Consider the following 20,686-nt stretch of genomic DNA (forward strand, 5'->3'; position numbering starts at 1 on the left):
ATTGCTCCCCCCCCGCCGACCGATGCCCAGCCAGTCCCCGAGCAGCAGCCCCCCCGGCCAGCTTTCCCCCAGTTTATGTACTGAGCATGACATCACATGGTATGGAATGTCCCTGTGGCCAGTTTGGGTCAGCTGTCCTGGCTGTGCCCCCTCCCAGCTTCTTGTGCACCTCCAGCCTTCTCAGTCGGTAGAGCATGGGAAGCTGAAAAGTTCTTGGCTAGTGTAAGCACTACTTAACACACTGATGTTTTAGTTGTTTCTATCAACATTATTCTCATCCTAAATCCAAAACAGCACTATACTAGCTACTAGGAAGAAAATTAACTCTATCCCAGCGGAAACCAGGACACGGGGTTGTGCCTTCTGACACCAGGCTAGCTAGAGCTGGGAAGCAGCAGGAGCCCAGGAAGCAAGGGTAGTGATTTCCTGGAGCAGTCATGCTCCACACAGCACTGAGTCCTGACAGGCCTTAAATGGGTGAAGATGGTGAGGATGTTGAAAGCCTGCCTAAGTGTTCAATATGCCTTTCTAGCTTGTTGCTCTTTCAGTTTTCCTCTCCCAAGTGCGGAAGGGTGATTAGAGCCCCCTTCGGGCTGCTCTGCCGGTTAAACCTGTGAACAAGCTGCCTCTGTGTGTGCGCTCTCCAGAGCTGTGCTACTGTTTGCGTAATATTCCCTCTTTCTCCAATTACTTTCTGAAACACCTAAGAATGCCTGAGTTTTTTTATTTAACTGAAATGCCTCACTTTTTGAAACAAGAGCTGTTTGTAAGACTTCTTGCCTGTTCTTGTGTAAGAGTAGAGGAAGAGCAGAGATACAGCTTCCCTATGCAGCTGTGACTGGGGACGTCTACTTCAGGCCCTGTCTCTGCTTGTGGTGGGGTCCTGGGATGGAGAACAGAGGCACTGCCTAGGATTCTTGCAGAAGTGACCCTAGACTCCATCTGGCCTAATAACTAAGGGGCCAGATGGGCCCAGGGTAGGACAACAAACCCAGCTCTCCTTGTCTCCCTCTGTGCACGTAGAGCAGCAGCGTGTGTGGGGTGGGAACTCAGAGGTTCAGTAACTGATAAGGCTTATGGCAGCAGCCAAGGCCAATCTCATTAGTGAGAACCAGGTCAGGTTGCCTTGATTTGAAGGGAAAGAAAAGGGGAAGTGAAGTAATTAAAAGGGGAAGAGCTAGACATCATGAGAAGAAAGATCATGCAGTTCCTATCTGTCTGGCCTGACATAGCTGATCCCAGTGAGCTGAGCTGCAGTTTTCCTAGGAAAAAAGAGTTGCTGATGTAGAGAAGCTTCTCTCTGGTCAGTCGGCACTGCTTCCTCTTGTTGGGTGTCCCTGGGTTTGCCATGGTCACTTGCAATTCTTAACAGTAGAAGGAAAAGGAAAAACTGTTTCCACTCATCTGAAATATGCTGTAGCACCACAGACAAAAAGGTAATACATGGGATGGGAGCATCCTAGTGCTCAGGCTGATGTAACTCTATCCCATCCCTCAAGCAACCTCTTGTGATCTGGGTCTGCTGTTAGCAATAACAGCTGTCCTTATGTACAGGCTGGCTGAGAAGAGCTTCAGAAGGAGGTGGGAGGAAGAAGGTGAAGGAGTCTGCTGGGTGGCAGCTTGCACCTCTTATCAAACTGAAAGGTGTTGTAAATATCTCTGGATAAGGAATGGGGGTGAAGAGATGATTTGATATACCTGAGCTTTGTGATAAGACTGTTAATGAGCAGTTCAGACAGTTGTAGTACTTCCTGACTTAATATAGAAGCAGCAGTTGTAGGAGTTTGGGGGAGAGGCTGATCAATGCCTTGTGAAAAAGGGAAGTTTCCACCAGCTGTATGTCAGAAAACACAGCTGCATACAGGAGCAGAGTGACCTTCCCTGAGCGGTGGAGATGAACTGCAGTGCCTGAGATTCTGGGCCAGTCTCTCGCTTGCAGTGCAAGGTTAGAAATACGTTACCTGTGCGTACTTAAGGCAATGTTGTCCTTCAGCTTGCACTTAATCTTGCACCTCTGTCTCGTCTGGGGCAGGCAGCAATTTTTCACCCTATGTCTTATCAGGATAATCATACCCAGTTCTGTTTCCTTATTGCTCATCAGGTTTGTAGCCCTTCTCTGTGCCTGGGCAAGGACTGGCTGGGAAGTACCAGTGCTTTGGCTGGTGCATTGCATAGCAAAGCTGCTGTCTTGCCTTCTCTTCAAGACTGTGGCTGTATATATCACCTTATCCGTACTTGTTACTTTTTGCACTTAGCTTTTTTTTGAGTGACCGAAGCTGCATATAACATTTCTGAAGAGATATAGTTTGTGCTTTGTACAATTGTTTTACTATTTTCCTGTCTCTCCTGGAACGATTTTCCTGATGCGTACTAAGGCTGTTTCTGTTCTCTGACTCTGGACCGCTGGAGCCTATAAGGCTTTTTGTTTGTTTGTTTTGTGGCCACCAAGCATTCCAAGTTTTTATGTGGTAGATCTCCAGCTGTCCTCCATATATTATAACACTTATTTGCCCAGGACTCCACAACTCTGGTTTCTTGTGAGTTAAATTTATTTCCCTTTGTATTCTGATCTTAAGGGGATGCATGATTGCTTGGTCTGATGTCTGAACTTCTCAGTGTATCAAATGTGCTTCCCATCAACACTGTAACAAGCATAATGCTGTACTCAATAAGCAAAGGAATTTATTCCAAGCCTCACCTTCTGAGGAATCTGAGTAGCAGTATCCCATCTGCTTAATAAGCTTGAGAAGAAATTGATTGGTGGAGGAAATGGGGACCTAGAATTAACTCATTTTCTCTAGAATAACTTCCCTCTTACACAGCAGCAGGCCATGCAACATTGAAAGCTAGGGTGGATTTGTTGTGTTTACTTCTGCCTAAAAAAGCTTTCTTAGCAAGAAATGCCACCTGGTCATCATAGTGGGACTTTATCTTGGTAAACCCATTCTGTATTTCATCTTGTTGATCATATTTATTGCCTCTTCTCAAAAGCATAGACAAAACTGCAGAGGAAGGTATTTGAAGGTCAGTTTGGGGAGTTTGTCACTACCTGGTTGCTTTTTTTTTTCCTTTAAGCATTGCTCTGTGTGCCAATTAAATGCTCATTTTTCAATGATCTTAGTCATGGTTCTATCTGTCCTTTTGCTGTAACTTAAAAATAGCTGTATTGTGGGAGTGTGACAGCCTGAGCACCTATTACTGTTTCCTTCAGATCCTTTGGAGAAGGTCTAAGCAGAAGCTACTGCCCATTCCACTTTTTTGCAGTGCTTGTAATCTCTATCTGCAGTTTGTCTCTGCTCTAGCCTCATTCATTGGAGCTAGAGCAAAGCAAAATGTTTTCACACTCATGACAATGATGAGCCCCTCTTTTTCTCCACTGTGGGGAAGGTGGACCCACAGCAGGACTAACACAGGTGATAGGGAGGGGTGTTATATACCCTAAGCCCCAAAGAAGAGGCTGCAAGGAGTTAACTAATCTAACTCTCCTGCCTTTTTTTCCTTGCCAGCTGAAAGAAGAATTGTCCCGCATAGTTGGAAATCTGATTGAAAATTATGACCCTTTGAATGATGATGAGAGGAACTTAAAAGGTGCATGGGACTATGTGCAAACACAGGTGAGTTGGGGGGGGGGGGAAGGGGGCAGCAAGAGGCAGATGATGCTATTTGTCAGTGCAGTAAATGGCCTTTAAAACTAGGCTGAGGAGAGGGAAACAGATATTGCAAGAGGCAATACTGTAGCACATTGATCTGGCTGATCTACAAAGCTGCCTGTGAGGTTTGGTGCCTGCATACTAGAAAACTGTCCTGCTTGCTATTACTGGGTAACACCTTGAACCATTCCTGCATGCTGGTTGTTACGACTAGCTGCATAGCCTGATGTATCTGGCCTATCAAATGGCACCTCAACACTTTTCTTTGTCTGCAGGGCCTCCAGAATACTAGCATGCATGAAAGCCACAGTGCATACTATTCTTGTAACAAGTAAAGTCCCTAGCTTATTGCCAGGCAAGTCAGCAGCACCTGCCTGCCTTACTACTTGGTGCGTGTTGCTTGCTTATTCTGATGGCTCTTCTGCAAGTGTCAGCGTTCTTGGGAGCCATCCAACCGCCCACGGTTTCTGTTTTAGCATCAGGGGCAGTGCTTGAGCAGCTAGGTCAGTGTTCAGGCACACTGGAGTCATGATAGCTGTTTACTGCCAAACCACCAGCTTGAGAGCTGGCTGGCTGTTGTGATTAAATACATGCCTGGCATGGGACTGGTGTGTAGTAAGTAAAAGTGATGCATTTTTCTTCTGTCTGTTCTTCGGTCTGCAAAACATAGAACTGCAGTATTTCTCCTCCTTGGAGGGAGAATGATTTATTTTTTATCACTGTAGTTGCATCTCCTTGCTAGCAGACTCAAGAGAAGGCTGAGTCTACTGTGGACAGAGGATCCTGCTTGAGCCCTTCTTTTATGTAGGAACAGAAGAAGAAGGTTTTGTAGAGATGGAGAAGTCAAGTATTAGGGGTCTAATTCCTCCTATGTGCTACAATTAGCATTTGAAAGGGGGTGGGTGTTCTGTAGACCAGTCTTGGAGTTAAAATCCAAACCTCTGTGAGGCAGAGGTAGTTCCTTCTGGAGGCTGGATCTTCAACACCTGTTTGGAAACCAAGTGCTTGCCCTGGTGTGGGTGTTAGCTGCTTCTACCTCTGCTCTCATGTCTGTTATGTCAGATGGAAACATTACGTTTCCTTTCTGAGCAGAGGGGGATTTCCCTAAATTTCCAGCTCAGGTTTGATAGCCTTTCTGCTCTGTACCACCATGCAAGCACTGGGATCCACGCTTAAGATAAGATCGTGGTTTTTGCTGGACTTCCCGATGTGCTTTCCCCTCCAGCAACTGCAGTTTTATCACGTGGCTGTATAGGAATGTAAATGTTTCTTCGGATGGAAAACTTTTCTCATCCCATCTTCCAGCCAGTCCCAGCTGCAGCCAGGCGGGTGCAAACTCGTCGTGACTCACTGGGGCACGGCAGCATGTTGACGCCATCGTGCGGTGGCTGCTAGTGTCCCCCGGGGGCCACAGCTAAGATCAGTGGTACCTTGCAATTGGGAACCAGAAAATGAAAAGTTCCTGCTTCGTGTCTGCTCAAAAAATGTGTGCTACTCAAAGAAAAATAAAGTCTTAGCATTTAAACCTATGGAAATGGCATCGCTAGTGGAAGACTAGGTAGTAATCCTTTTGAGATGTTTTTGAATACATAGGATGTCTTGTCAACACGCTAATCTCTTTCCTGCCTTGCTTCTCCCTCACCAAATCAATCTGCTAACGATGAACTGGAGGGACTGAAAAAATCTCTCAAACATGTCACACAGGACAACTGCCCTCCTCCAGCTGACCCACCAGCAACATCTGTTTTGCAACTTTACTTCTGTTTAGCATTGTCACCTGGAGAGAAGATTAGTTTTTGCAGACTAAATACTAGCAAACCTCATCAAAATTACATTTTGTAGAATTAATGTCAAGCTGCATGGCCTGCTGAAATCTGAGTATCTAGGCCTCATGCAATAAGGCTTGTGAAGGATTCATATTCTAGCGTGACTGGTGTGCTAGAACTTTATGGATGGCCTGTGCGTATTATAGTCTACTATGCTCAAAGTCTGCTAGCAGTGGCCCTTTAAGTCTTGTCTTGCTGGCAGAGTGATTCTTTGGTAGGAAATAATGCCCCTGCGTCTGGACGGCTCTATGCACGTTATCATCTGGTAACGAGGGTGATGTTCTAATGTAACTAATTCATGCAAACCGTATAGCCTGACTGTTGTTACATGGAGAGCTCCTGTGTACTTCTACCTCCACTGTGTGTTTGTTTGCACTGGTAACATATTGCACATGCAAAGTGTAAGACCATGACGATCTCTCTCTGCTTGTTAGATTGCCTGCTGTGGCTGGACTGGAGCAAAGGACTGGGAAAATAATGAGATTCTTGCCAACCAAAGCATGACTGCGTACCCGTGCTCCTGCTCCAATAGCTCCAAGGACTTGCAGGTAGATAGCGGTTTCTGTGATCTGGATGTTCCTGTCAACGGCACTGCAACATATGCTGACTGGCCTGTTCATGAGCAGGTGAGTGGATATGTCTGGGCCCTGTGAAGCTTCCACTGAAGTCGCCTTGTCTTTGCTCCTCTCGGAATTATTTAGAGCACTTTTTTCATGTCAGTATTGCTTGAAGTAGCTGTGGAAATGGGGGCAAGGGGAAGGGACAGGGATCCTGCCCTTTTCTGCTAAAGCTACTGTGAAACTTGGTATAGCATGTAACTGGGATAGTCTCTGCATGCACAAGGTGATGTGTTACAGATTTTCAGTCTTGAGATACTTAAATTCGTGCTTCTTTCCCTTGTGACCATGTTTTCTCATAGGGGTGCATGGATGGTGTAGAGAAGTGGTTGAAGGACAACCTTGGTGTCATTCTTGGGGTCTGCACTGGTGTTGCTGTTATAGAGGTAAGTCACTCTCTGACATGAACCTATACTGTCTTACCATGCAGACTCTTTTAAAGGTAAAGCTATTTTTTTCAAGTAATAGACACCTGGTTTAATGGCAGAGCAGTTCTAGCTCTTGGTTGTGTCTACCTGGAGCTTTGAACTGCTGCTTTCATCGGTTGGATTAAAAATTGAACAAAGCCCTGTCTCCTTGTGGTTCCTGCTGCTGTGTCTGACGCTTGGCAATTCACTGCATGCGTAACCAGGAGGAATGAGACAAGCAACATCCCACTAGTGAGATCCCACTTGTTGCCTTAAAAAGCCCATAACATAGATTCCAGATGAAGGCACATGTTTTTGCAGCAAAATACTTTTGTCATCCCAATTATTGCATTTTCCTTGCATTGAGGACCAACTCTGTTCACCTGTGTGGTGTCATTAAAAGGAGACCACTGTATTCTGCTCCCCTGTACCACCCTTTCTTCCCACCTTATCTGTCTGGTTGCTGACTTTGTTCCCATTCTTCATCACTTATTCCAGCTGCTGGGGATGATACTGTCCATTTCACTCTGCAAGAACATACACAGCGAAGACTACACCAAAGTGCCCAAGTCTTGAGTTGGCTGACTCCAGAGCTACGGCACCACACAGAAAGGAGCAAACAGAACATTCCTGCCTCATACCCAGACTGTCCGACCATTGACCATTATTCCTGTGACATCCCGTTTCTGAGACCACTCTGCTAAGAACTGTTAGAGCTGCAATACAGCCTGATCTTCTGGCAATAGGGCCCTTGGGCCACCTGCATCCTGCCTCTGGATTATTTGTACTTCAAGAAGCAGAACTTAACTGTCTCTTATCACATGAGACACTGATTAACCTAAGGGGACAATGCTTTTGCTGCCTGCTCCATGTTAAACAATACTATTCATGTCTCCATTCTACAACCCACTGGGCCTAACATACAATAACTCCTCTCCCCACTCGTTCTCCTCCCACACATCTTTCCCCCTACCCTCAGAAGTCCCATCTCTTTGTCCCATGAGCCAGGATTGCTGTTGAGATTCCAGTGCTTTGGTAGCTTCACCTACTTCACTGACTTGTGGTGGTAACTAGTTGTGCTTTATAGGCCTTCTCCTCCCTTGCAGTTAACCTGATTCAGCTCCTACTATGCATCTTCCAGCCTAGGCTCTCATCTTGAAATATTGAGTGCTACCCTGATACTCGCTTCTCCTGCTTCTGGAGTCAGCTATGCCTTGCCTTCAGTGGAGCTCTTCCCTTTGAGTGTGATAAGAAGCCACCGTGAGGGAGCCAAGCCTACCTATTTCTAGTGTGGCTTGGCAGATTGTGGTGGTGATGCTCAGCTGCTTCTGGAATGGGTCCCTTGGGTTCTGGATTTGACACGTTTCTCCCACTTGCCTATTTACCTTTTCCTTTTCCCCTAGCACTGCTTTGCTGGCTCCTGTCAGCTTGGAGGCACTTCAGAGACTGCTGCATAGCGTGGACTCAGCCCCAGGCTGGCTCTGCTGGTTGCTTTCTTGGGTTGCCAACTTTTATAGAGGTTACGATTAACTCGATTCTTCCCCTGCCCCCTTTATGAACATAAAATGTTAGCTGTGGGTTTTAATTATGAATATGGAGGGATCTGACTGGATTGCTGATGCTGTATATCGGAGATATCACTGCTACCAGTGTCTGGTTTAGGTTCTGTAGCTTGGATGCAAGGATAAGTTGCTTTTATTTCGGTTGTCCAGTCTTCTGACTCCACTGCGGTCTGGAGCCATGGCTGCATCCTGAGCTCTGTCTCAAGTGTAAGCAATGCAGCAGATATGTAGCTGGTTCTGCAGTTGTGCAGGCTGGGTGGTTTCTGTACTTAATGGCTGGGCTGTTCACTCTATTCAGCCACTGGCCAGAAGCAAGGAGTGGTGTAGAGCAGAAGAAAGTAGGAAACGTATGTGAAACTTCCCCAACTTCTTAAATAAGGGAGCTGGGTTCAAATCCTCAGTCTTAGAGGTGGCTTGGGCACTACAGATTTCCTGTAGTTGCACACGCGTGCAATCACCCTGACAGCAGGAAGCTGTATGAGAGAGAAGTGGGTGGTCCTTGCCTGAGACCTGTTACAGGGTACTTGGTGAGAGAGCCTATGCCTTACAGAGGTGGTCCCAGGACTGTCTCTTGTCAGGGGTGGGGTTGGTAGGAATAACCCTAGTGACAGTTCAAAGGGATGGCTTCACTACCTACTCGGTTTTCCTTCTGGGAAGAAAGGCTCGTGCAGAGGATCAGGGTCCCAGCAGTGGGTCCCTGCTCTGTCCTTATCTCTGGACACAGTGGTGGTTGGGGAGAGTAGATATGACTGGGCAACTGTTTTTTTTTATGGAGGTCTGATAAGGCTTTGCTATTTTGAGACACCTGCCCCCTCCTGCACAGATCCTTCAAGCTGACTTTTGCTATAGCAGAAGGCACCCTTCTTAGCAGTAAAGCTTGCTAGCTTCTGTAGCACAAAGTCTATTCTCTAATGTGTTCTTATTTGCAAGATTCTTGTTCAGTAACAGATGCCAATGCCAAGCAGCAAGTAAAAAGGAGCCCATGCTGGGTTTCCTTTTTGTTTTTTGTCTGTTTTTAGCAACATCTTCCTACTGGAAGAAATGCATGTACAGATATAAAAATCTAGAGGGTGAATATTTCTGTAATAAAGACTTTGCTAAAAAAATATATATCTGCCTATGACTTGTGCATTGCAGTAGTTTCCCCTTGCTTCCTCTCCACCCCATTCTGCTTACATGCAAATCACTGACACCTTGTTTGTTCAAGGTAGCAAAGGGCCTGTCAAAAGCTGTTCTGAGGCCCATGTGTGAGATCAGTGTGGACTGTGAAGATACTGCCCAGCAGAGGGAGGCGACAATTTTCCTAGGCTATATTCTAGAGTAAACTTTGCCCTGTTTTATGAAGTATGTCTGTCCTAGGGTGAGCTGAGTGGTAGTTCCTTTGAATTACCTGCTATCTCCTAAGCTAAGTGATCTCTGTATTTGAATATGTTGCTTCAGACCTGCAGACCCTTAGTCTGCACTGTATGAAGTCATAAGCCTCGGGGACTAATTCCAACAAAACATAAGCTTGCTGCTATGCCCACAGCGCATACAGCTCTTGCTAGCTGAGCTTACCATTTTTTCCTCTTCCTACTCACCTTCAGTAGGCTCCTGCCTCCAGGCTGCTATTTTAAAAAAAGATTTCTCAGCCCCTGCCCTGCCACTGTGAGGAGGAAGAAAGCTGAGGTAGCCATTTTTGTAGGTTATGCCACCACACACTGGGCTTGACTGTTTGAAAAGCTCTTGAGAAGTGGATAGAGCAACTGTATGAATCTTCTTGCTTCCCTCAGCTAAGCAGTTGAGAAGTGGATATGAGCTGCATCTCAAAATTCCTTCAGATCCTGCTCCGTGGTGGTGTTTCTGGCCATTTAAAATGGCTGTCCTTAGAAGGACCTACGTTAGTGCGCTAATGGAGTCTGGAGCTGTTGCTTTAGGAATTAATAAGCATGACCCGAGTCTTCATACACGTTTGAAGAAACAGAGTGAAGTGTGCAGAGAAGAAGGTGCTGGGATGCTACCAGCAAACACTGGTGGCACCTGGTCGAGTCAAGACTTCAGTTACCCTGACCAGCTGAGTGCGGAGGGAGAGGTGCTTAAATGGATCCTGGACCCACAGCAGGGTGCAATGATCTGTGAGTACAACTTGTTCCTTTAGGCTGTCCTGGGCTGTGCTTGAGGAGAGCTTGGGTCTTGGTCATATGGGATCTCCCCTCTTTCTGGTTGGTTTCCCAGAGCACCCCGCTTTACTTGGGTGGCAATACTTTCCCAGGGCCTCACAATTTAGAGGGCTACACTTCATGGCGAAGCTGCCGAACCTGACCAGATGGCTGCTGGGTGGGGAAGGGTGCTGGTGGTTCTTCTTCAGCCTGACGTGAGCTGGAAGGAGAAAGGAGGGAAGGTGAGGACTGCTGCTTGTCCCCAGCTTGCGTCCCCAACTGCCCGAGCTCTGTAGAAACCACTTGCCTTTGGCCACTGGAGGGAGGTGTTCTACCAAGAAAACTCAGCCCGGGTACTGCAGTACCAGCAGCATCGGCTGGTCCCTGGGGGATGAGATGATGACACTGATGGCTTCCTTCTGCTCCTAGTTACTCCTGGCAGCAGGGTAGCTAAAATAACTTGTAATTACAAATGTATTTTCCTCATAAACAATTTGTGCTGCATGCTTAGCGTTTTTAGGGATAATTTTCCCTTCCATTTCTTGGAGTAGCACACAGTTGGATATTTTGTTGCATGTCTTCCACTACTGTATTTGCGTTGTGCTTGCTTCTTGGGTTTCTTCCCTGAGTAGCTCTGGAAGTTGAAGATAGCATGAGGAGCTTCACCTGCTGCTTCTTTCCTTGTCCCCATCTTTTTCCTGTTTCCCTCCATCCTCAGTTCCTTTGTGTTGTTGGTCTGGGGGGAAGGAGCGGGTATTTGATGCTTATAAACCGGATCTAAAACAGGGTTCCAGGAAGAAAGTCCTCAGACCTTCAGAGAGCAAGAAACCTGCTGCTGCTCCCTGGGCCAGGCTCCCAGCTCATCTCCAGAGGTAAAGGTTTGCTGTTGGAACTAGAAATCGGCATAGCACTCAGACTTCTTGGGAGCTGCAATGTTTGTCTAGCAAAATCCACAGCACCAGCCTCTGCAGTAACTCAGCACGTGGAAGCATTTTGTGCATAACCAATAAGCTGCTATATAGCTGTCCCAGGCCAATAATTAATATTGCAAGAGTATAGTTGTGACCTCCCTGTGGCCTTGAGCAAGGCTGCTAGTAATGAACTGGTAACATTCCTCATTCTGTGTGATCATGAGGAACTCGAAGCTGCTATAATTCTTCCCATGAGGTGTTTTTTCCTTCTGGAAAGGGAGGAGGAATTGCATTAGTTTAGGCTTACCCATACTCACTCTTTAGGTAACAATGCATCTTGTTTTCTGTGATGATTTCTGCATGGCACATACTCAAATGTAACATGTGGCAGCTGTTCTTTTCTCTGTAACTCCCCTGTGTGTGGTGGTGTGGCTGGTCCCTGCCGGCTTTGCTCAGGAATTGAGGCTGAATTTGGTAGACTTCAGAAAAGGTCTGATTTCTGGCTGCTGAAGGACAGACTGCAAGTGGTGGTGTCAGACTCCGTGACTTGGTTGAGGAAGGTGAGGAACAACAGCCACAGAGGCTCATTGCTGAAAAGCCTGAGGACCCTGGGATTCCCACAAATGCATTTTCACAGCCAGTTGCTGCCACTCAATGCCATAAATGGAGAACATACCCTCAATTATTCATGGTCTGGCTCTAACCCATTAGCCTCTGAGACTCTTGGCTCGAGCCTTGGCCTTTTATTACAAAGAATAAACCTCAGTTAGCAGCCAGGATTTCTGAATGACATCTTAAGCCAGGTTGACACTAAAAACTTGTCAGTGTAAAATCTACTAACACGCAAGTCTTCAAATACCTGTAAGCTGGCAAAAGGTCCCTAGCAAAAATCATGCTATTAGTGAACCAAAGCTATTAGTAAAATGTTGCTAGTAAAGCTACTGAGTGTGCTTTAGCCATTATAAACAGTTTCTAGCAGGCATGTACCAGTAGAGCACATGGAATTTCTTGCCTTGTGGCAAGAATCTCTTCTGCCAAGCATGGGAAATTACCTTCTCCTAAGTAGATTGTGTAACCCTAGCCATACATTCTTACTTCTCATAGGTATGAATTTTCTGGTTTCTCCCTTCTAAGCTCCTAATAATACAATTGGCTGGGGCATGTGTATGCTGTTTGGCTTTTCTGGGGAGGGATTAGGGGAGTGTTGGATGCTCTGTATTGGAGAAAAGGTATTCTCAGTTCTCCAGGCAAAAATATTACCCCCATTTAAAATAGGGGTTTAAGAGAAGGATAAGGCTCCAAGTAGTATGTGGATGCTCTAAGAGGTGTGGAATCTGAGAGGGAAAATCCTGCTTTAGCCCCCAAGGATGGTATTTGCACACCCTTGAATTAAATTTCTCTCTGGTGTCTTCTTTCCTATACCTCTCTCACTAATGAATGGCATCATGAAGTGACTTGTCTGTCCACAAATCCAGAGTTAAGCAGAAAATGTAGAAACTTACTTCTGTAACCACAACAGGCCCCATCTCTAGGAAACTAGAGAGCATTTCCCTTCCCTCCTGTAGGCTCCAGATGTTAGTAACTCCCATTCTTCACAATGTCGCTTTGAGCAATGGCAGCAGCTCAGGGGTTATCTTGATACTGTTCTTTGTTCTGTGAGTGTTCACCAGGTTAGCAACTATTGGTTTACACCTATATGAGGCCATTAAGCTGCTGCTCCAGACCCCATGACCCCAGATCCTCACTATGTCACCATAGTGGCAGACCTCGTCCGTTGTGTGACTCTTGCCAGCACTATCTGCTATTCATGACCTTAAGCCTTCTCCATGTTGTCTCTTCTTGTCCAAGCAATTTCCCTGGAAGTTCTCGGTCTGCAGTTCTTTTTGGATCTGGCTGCCCTGGCATCAGGTAACTAACTCCAAAAGAAAACAATAGTTGTGACAGTGCTGGAGATCAGAGGAATGTGTGTCAGACTAACTTTTTCTTCTTTTTGCCCTGCTTAGAGTTGCAGACTGGACATATGGAAGTTCTTCAGAGACAGCAAGAATCCCAGAGCATGTGATCATCTGAATTGCTTACCCAGCATGCTTCCTGGGTATTTTCTACATAATGCTTCTGGAAACTATTTAGGATTTACTAGGGTGGAAATGTGAGGTCCTGTCAAGACCATGTTATAGTATAGGCATGTGCTTTGGGCACTGAACTTGCAAAATGATGTCAGAATAGTATAACTCATGCAGTGATGTCTGCAGACAGCCTGGAACAATAACCCAGCAGAGAGCAGACCTTTAATTTTGGCAGAGGTTGTTTCACGATGCTCTTAAGTATTTGAAAAGAGGTTGTCCTTTTAATACCATGTTGTAATTAACTCTGGTTAGCACTGGTCGGGAATTCTTTTGGCAGAACAGTTTTTTCCTAGAGGGTGTAGGTTCCTATAAAGCAAAGTGTGTTTTGCTTATGTGTTTTTTTTTCTTCTGCTTAAACAGGACTGAAAATAGCTGGATAACTTCTGATGGAGGGGTTTCTTCAGCTTTCTTAGTGGTTGCCTCATAGTAAACATTATGTAAAAGACCTGGAATTGGACAAAATAGGATTATAAAACCATATTCTAAATATGTGACCTAACAGTAGCCTGTATTGGTCTCCTGAGGTGGGATAGACTGGGGAGATGGGTACAATTTTTTCCATGTGAATAGTCAGAAGTGTTGGCTGCATCTGAGAGAAAGCAGTAATTTTTTTGCCTTTAAATCTGCATTTCTTGAGATCTGGGGGTTGAAGGAAAAAAAAGTGAGGGGGACCAAACCAACCAAAAAGAATAAACTATCCAAGATGGTCCACTGTTGCCCCTAGGCTGGGTGGAATTAGACTAGGAGGTGCCTACTACTTCCTCTTCAAGCAAAGGTGTCTAACAAATGTGCAGACCAGGTCCACTTTGACACACCATTTAGAGTCATAGAATCATTTAGGTTGGAAAAGACCTTTAAGATCGAGTCCAACTGTTAACCTAACACTGCCACGTCCACCACTAAACCATGTCCCTAAATGCCACATCTACATGTCTTTTAAATACCTCCAGGGATGGTGACTCAACCACTTCCCTGGGCAGCCTGTTTCAATGCTTGACAATCCATTCAGTGAAGAAATCTTTCTCAATATTCAATCTAAACCTCCCCTGGTGCAACGTGAGGCCATTTTCTCTCATCCTATCGCTTGTTATTTGGCAAAAGAGATTGACACCTGAACACTGTATTTTGGAGTGGCTCCTCTAGACCCCTGGGGGCAATTCTTCAGAGCTGCAGAACTCAGCCAGGCTTAAGCAGGGCAGAGTAGCAGTGAGGTGGGCTCCACATGGTGTATGAGAGAAGCTGCCTGGAGAAATGAGTAGGTGCCTCTTTCTCAAAATTAATACACTCTATGTAGTCACCCGGGAACAACAGAATACAGTTTTGCAGGACCTTTGACTTCATGCATGACCGCATGGCAGCAGGTGTGTTGCTGACTTCACATTGCTGCCCAGTGGAAAGCTAACCTGTCTCTTTGTGTGCTGTGAGGCCAGGGAGAGACTGGTGGAGGCACTGTGAAATGCTGCTGCCACTGCTAACGTTGTATGTAACAGGCTGCCCAGGGAAGTGGTTGAGTCACCATCCCTGGAAGTATTTAAAAGACGTGCGGATGCGGCACTTAGGGACATGGTTTAGTGGACATGGTGGTGTTGGGTCAATGGTTGGACTCGATGATCTTAGAGGTCTTTTCCAACCTTAATGATTCTATTTGGAAAAGGGGGGGGGGGGGGGGAAAGTCCATTGAGGGCTTTTAAATAAACAGGGGCAGATGCAACTTCTGACTGGGGAAGTTATTTTTAAAACTGTACGCTGTGTAGCCGGTGCATGGAGTTTGGAAGAAAGCAGTGTTAAGGTTTTAAAACCATGTAAATAGCTGGGAAATCCCAGCCTGAAGTGAAATCCTGACCTGAGATAATCCCAGCTGCCTGTGGCACTGTTTATCTGAGTGCCATGTGTTGTTCCCACTGCAAATGTTTAATTGGATGTTTGCTCGGCTGGGGAGGGGGAGAGGAAAGGGAACTCCATGGTGAAATCAAACCTAAAATAGGTGATACTTCACTATTATGATAGAAATTTAAATGCACAAAAATCATGTCTGCCTGCTGCTGCTGGTTTTGTTTGGTGGTTTTTTTTTTAATGCCCCTAGAAATAACTTCTCCAAGTAGTGTGTAAAATCAGTAAACGGTACAACTCTATTGTAAGCGACTGAATATAACTGTATTGTAACATGACTGTACTTCAGTGACTCTGAAAAGAAACATCCCAGCAACTTGTATGTCTGACATGCTGACAACAGTATTTCATCAGTAGAGATTTATAGGGTTTGGGTTTCTGCTGGTTTTTTTTTCCTGTTTTAGGTGGCAATGCACCAGTGCCAGGTCTGTATGAGCCTGTGGAAGTGAGGTGGTGTGGAAGCTGGGACAGGGCAGTATGGAAGCCTCCAGAAGGTTGGGGGGGCAGCAGTGGGAGGGGACAGCCTGGGGAGGAGGGGGAGCCCTTGGCACATGGCCTGGAGGCAGGGGAGGTGTCTGGGACAGACAGAGGTGGTGTGGGGTTTGCCCTGACAAGAGGGAGCCGGAGCAGAGGGCCCCAGCAATATGCAAGGATGGGAAAGGTGGTTAAGGATCCATTTCCAGGCATTTAGCCACATCCATTTGCCCTAGAAAATCTGAATGACTATTTAGAAAGGGGCTTAGCTGTAACTTGTGTTATTGGAAACCTAGTTTATGTCCCAGGGCAGTGTGTAAGGCAATGGTGAGACTACCACCTCAGGGCCATCGCCTGCTGAAAGCCAAGCAGGAGTCGTCTGGCAGCAGAGTTGGTGCGTCCGGGAGCCACTTGCCTCCTCGAGGCAGTGAAGGACGAGCGTGGCAGTGTGAAGGCCTCGCTTCCCTGTTCTGCAAGGTGCCATGGACGTGGTGGGTGCAGGGGGTAGGTCCTGCCTGTGAGGGAGGTGTACCTGGAGGAGCCTCAGGAATGGACTCCCACAGAGCAGTGCCCATGAGTCAGCCACTGCCCTGAGGAGCCAGCCAGCATGGCCAGGTAGGCTGGTTTGCTGAGGAAATGCCAAGCTGCAGTCTGGCCATGAAGGGCAGCGGGACGAGCTGCAGTCCGCCCTGGAGGGGCCATAGGAGGCAGATTTCTCTGGAAGAGCTCCTCTCAGGAAACTGGGACCATGAGACAGGCAGGGTGGCAGGTGGCTGTATTTCAGCTGTCAAGGTTTGCCACATCGATTCTCACCGGCAGCGTGAGGGCGTGGACACAGCTCCCATGCCTGAGGGGTAGTGCTCTGGTGTATGGCTGCTGTTGTGCAAGTGGTCAGCAGGGAATACAGAAACCACAGCACCTTTATCCTTAAGAGTCTCTGCTGTCTTTCCCATTAATTTCAGGATCAGTTTGAAACCAATTGTTTATAAAACAATCTACTAGGTTGCCAGAGTTGCCTTTTGAATACTTCCGAGTATTGGCAGTCTGTCTATTGCGTTATACAATCTTGACCACTGATACTATGAAAATAACCTTCTGCCTCCTGTAACACCCCGGGTTGAATGTTCTTTCTCATGCTTGCTGGCTCTTTCTGAAGACCCCAGCAACTCCTGCTTTGGCTAGTAAAGTATCAAACCTTGATGAGAAAGTTTGGCTGCAGGATGCTGCACGTTGCAGCCTCTTGGTTGCAAAGAATCCCCTCGCACTGGTGGGCTGTGAGGAGAAGTGGGAAGATGTGCTAACAGGGACCAAGGCTTCAGAGCAGAGGTGTGTCTGGGATTTGGGAACCCTCTCTTGTTTTCTCTTAAATTTCCCTCAGTATCTCAGTGGTCGTGAGGAGCTTGCACCTTGTTAGAGTAGTGAAGAAGCTGGTTACACCAGCTTTTATGTGGTGAGAAGATGTAGAGAGCACATCGTTGATCAGATGGCTATCATAAAGTTGGCAATTTCATGCCTGGCTATAGTGGAAGCTAATTAGCTCAAGGCTGTGTCTCATGTGAGCAAGGCAACAGCAAGATTACATTGTCTTCCTATTAGGCAATAGTCTTGCCTGACATAAAATGAGATGTCTGGCGATTCTCGTAATTGCATACAGCTATTTATTTTTTACTAGAGCTAGATTGTCTCACTCTTTAATAGGCACCAAAATGGTAATGAGATCTTCTCTTCTCTCCTCCTCTTGAATTCATTGCAAGCCATACTGAGGACTCCTATGCTCCAATAGCAAAGAGGAGAGTAAAGCCGAAGTAGAGGAGGAAGCAGTCTCCTTTGTCTCTACCCTGAAATCAGCTTGGTAGGAAAGGGTAGTCTGCTAGCTCCTGTCTTAATGGTGAAATCTCTAGGATAACTGCTTCTCCCTCAACCCTTTATTCTCCCCAACTAAGAGAACTTTTGTCACGTGCTCCTGTTAGTGCCTTCAGGACCTTGTAAGACCTTTGCAGTACTGCCAGCAGTCCTGCGCTATGTAAACGCAATCCCAACTCTGTCCTTAATGCGGCAATCTCTACCTGCCTGTCCTCCTGTGTGTGTGGTCATGCTAGAATTCAGCATTAAAACTAGCTAACCGTTGTTTGCAGGGAGAGGACTACAGTTGAGGAATGGAATTGGTTTATAATATGCAGAGATGTTTCATAAAAGGATAAGAGCCTAGGACCAGATGGTTTGAGAGTATGGCGTGTTTCAGGATCCTGGAAGGCTTGTTGTGCTTATGGCTGCTGTTGTCAGATTCCATTAGTAAAGTAAAACCTAACTCACTGGAAAGAAAAGATTATGGTTAGGATCCACGCAAGGACAAATAAAAGCTTACTAAAACTGTAAAGCTCACCTGTTTATAATGGACTAACTGGTGACAGAAGCAGAGAATGTCTTGATAATCTGGTTAGGGGGTGGGGAGGAGTATGTTTGTGTCATTGAGCCTAAGCCTGACCAGATAACACTGCTGCTGTGAGACATGCCGAGGGGAGCAGCCTGGCATCTGTATCAGGTTTAGGGTTATCCAGAATTTGGGCAGGAAGTTTTTGAAGAGCACAGTGTACAGTGATGAATGAAAAGTGTGGGCGCAAAGTCTTAGCCAATTATTTTTTTTTTTTGTGGAGTTAGTTACAAGTACAGTGAGGGTTGGGGCAAGAAACCCTGAAGCTGGAGTTCGCCCAGTCCTCAGGAATGGATGAAGGCTGGTGTTGATAGGATTCTGTGGCTTCAGTAACTTCTTGTTCAGGGGAATGAAATGAGACATAAGTTAAGAATGAAGGAAGAGTAGCCATGCAAGGAGGTTCTAGTTTAGGAAAACTTCTGGTATTGGAAATTCTTATTAATATATGGCTATATTTAGGGTTAGCTTTGGGATGGGATAGATTGAAGAACACCTCTTACTGCTGAATTCTAAAAAACTGTAATACTGGAAAAAGAAACGATGTTTTAGTTTGGGGTAAAATGGGTTGAGAAGGTCAAGCTATTGATTGGCTTAGGTCTAGACAGTAAATATAAAACATTCTGGTGCCAGTTGGGTACAAGGTCCTAGAACAACCTTTGACTGTAATCTCAGCACCCATGGTACAGCAGTGCTTCAGGACTGTGCCCAGAATAACCGGCAGCTGTGGTCGACCTGCTACCAGTACTTTGTTATTTGGTCAGGGGAAGCAAAAGTTCAGTCTGATTCCGTCCTAGGCCTAGGCTTTGTCACGGCATGGTGTCAGAGAAGTAACTGCAAGCTATAGGATCCTACTGAATGTAGTTCTTTAAACCATCCATGGAAGTCTTTTAGTGTGTAAAACCAACTCACGTTCTGCTCATTTTTCTTTCAGACTCTGACATTGCATCACAACTGCTGAGACCCTGTGTCTTCTAAATAACAGCCTTGAATGCTGCTGTTTTCTTGTTCTACTTCTGCAAGCCTTGAGGGCACAATAAGAACTGATCATGGCCCATACTTCTTTTCCAAAAGCAAAGCCTAACCCCAGCTATACCTCCAGTGTTCAAGATAGTTTGATGTTGCAGGCTCAGCCACAAATAAAACACAAGCCTAGGAGCCCTAGCTGCAACAGTTCTTGTCCGCTTCTGCAAATTTCTGGGATTCATCAACAAAAGGAGCTCCTAGTTACTTCCTATCTATAATCCGAACTTTAATAAAAGGCTGCTGAAGCACCATGTCCCTGAAAGTAATCATGGTTTGGAGGTGCTTTCTGGCATGCAGTCACAGCTTACTTTTGGAAACCTACATGCAGGAGACAGACTAAAACTCTTTGATGCTTGTATTTTAGAAAAAGAAGTATAAATCCAATCTGAACCCTGGAGTTCATTTAGCACTGAAATAGGCCTCCCTGCAAGCTCAGCAGGAGTCACGGGGTCTTTGCCACAACAGCCTCACTATGTATGCAAGCCTTCTGCTATTGCAGTAAAAGCTGCTTATTACTACCTCCTAATGCTAGTCTAAACTGTGGTCTGCTAAAGCCCAATGGTCTCAAAGCGGTGGTAGTTCCTAGGATGTTGCTGATGTCTACCGTTTGGGATGCGTCTGTGAATGCAACTTAGTGTTAAGTAATTTTATTCCTAACTCTATCTTTTAGTGAGAGCACAGAGTCATAAGGCTGCTTTGAAGTTCAGCATGGGCTATGGGACCCTAAACAAGAACGGCTTGGTGTCTTGCCACCAGAGCCAAGGCCAGGATTTGGGCTGGCTGATTTATTGTTCTGTCCTGCCTTGCCTACAGGACAAGAATAAGACCTGGTTCCAAGAGGGGCCAATGGATGTTTAAGTTCCAGTCAGGACAGCTTGAGGGGAGGCTAGGGTTGGGTAGCATTCAGAAGAGCTGGGGACTAAAAGGGGTTTTGGTGATCTATTCAGGGTTTGTAGTATTAAGAGACAGACTGGTGAAGGCCTTGGCAAATGTATGAGGCTTAATGTGGGAAGTGGTCACTGGACTAGGTTTAAAACTAAAATCAGGAAAGAATGGTTATTAGGGATGGACTTATCAGTGAGTTCTGTAGGATATGCAGTGTTCACATGAAGACTTGGACCAGTAGCACTACCCTTGAGAGAAGAGACGACAGGCAATCTAGAGTCCTCATGAGACCTTCAGTATACTCTTTGCGTTGACATGAGTCTTAATGTCTGAAAAATTCTCTTCAAATAAACTTCATGGTATTCATTTCCAGAAGGACCAAGATCTCAGCTGAGTACTGCACTCTCAGCACCTTGTCCTAGAATCCCACACATATCTTATGTTTAACCATTAAAGAGCCCTTCCTACCTGCTCCTACATGATTCCCATGAAATACTCACCAGAGCAAAGCTTGTTGTGGTCTAAAGTTTCACCTCAGCCACAAGCTGATCTGATCTTTGTGTGGAAATTGCACCAGAACAGCTTAGATGGGGTGCTGCAGAGTCATCAGCTGCTGATCTTGCTCTCACCATTGTCCTACAGTCGGGACCTGAAACTGTTCTTTTATGAGTCACACAATGTAGTAAAGTATTGCTCCTTGGAAATCAAGAGTCATGCTAGGTAATAACTCACAGATGTATTTGATC

The 20,686-nt window shown here is 45.9% G+C and overlaps 1 protein-coding gene across 1 annotated transcript in view; it reads left to right on the forward strand.

The window, feature by feature from the left end:
• The window catches only part of CD82 (CD82 molecule), a 22,849-nt gene extending 13,681 nt beyond the window's left edge, over positions 1 to 9,168 (forward strand). The window contains exons 5-8 of the mRNA XM_009329689.1: positions 3,507 to 3,614; positions 5,911 to 6,102; positions 6,396 to 6,479; positions 6,999 to 9,168. Of these exons, the coding sequence (XP_009327964.1) occupies positions 3,507 to 3,614; positions 5,911 to 6,102; positions 6,396 to 6,479; positions 6,999 to 7,076 (462 nt within the window). The 3' untranslated portion in view covers positions 7,077 to 9,168. The remainder of the gene's footprint in view (positions 1 to 3,506; positions 3,615 to 5,910; positions 6,103 to 6,395; positions 6,480 to 6,998) is intronic.
• Positions 9,169 to 20,686: the final 11,518 nt, after the last annotated feature.

Source organism: Pygoscelis adeliae, unplaced genomic scaffold, assembly GCF_000699105.1.
Source record: "Pygoscelis adeliae isolate BGI_AS28 unplaced genomic scaffold, ASM69910v1 Scaffold117, whole genome shotgun sequence".
Lineage (NCBI taxonomy): Eukaryota > Metazoa > Chordata > Aves > Sphenisciformes > Spheniscidae > Pygoscelis > Pygoscelis adeliae.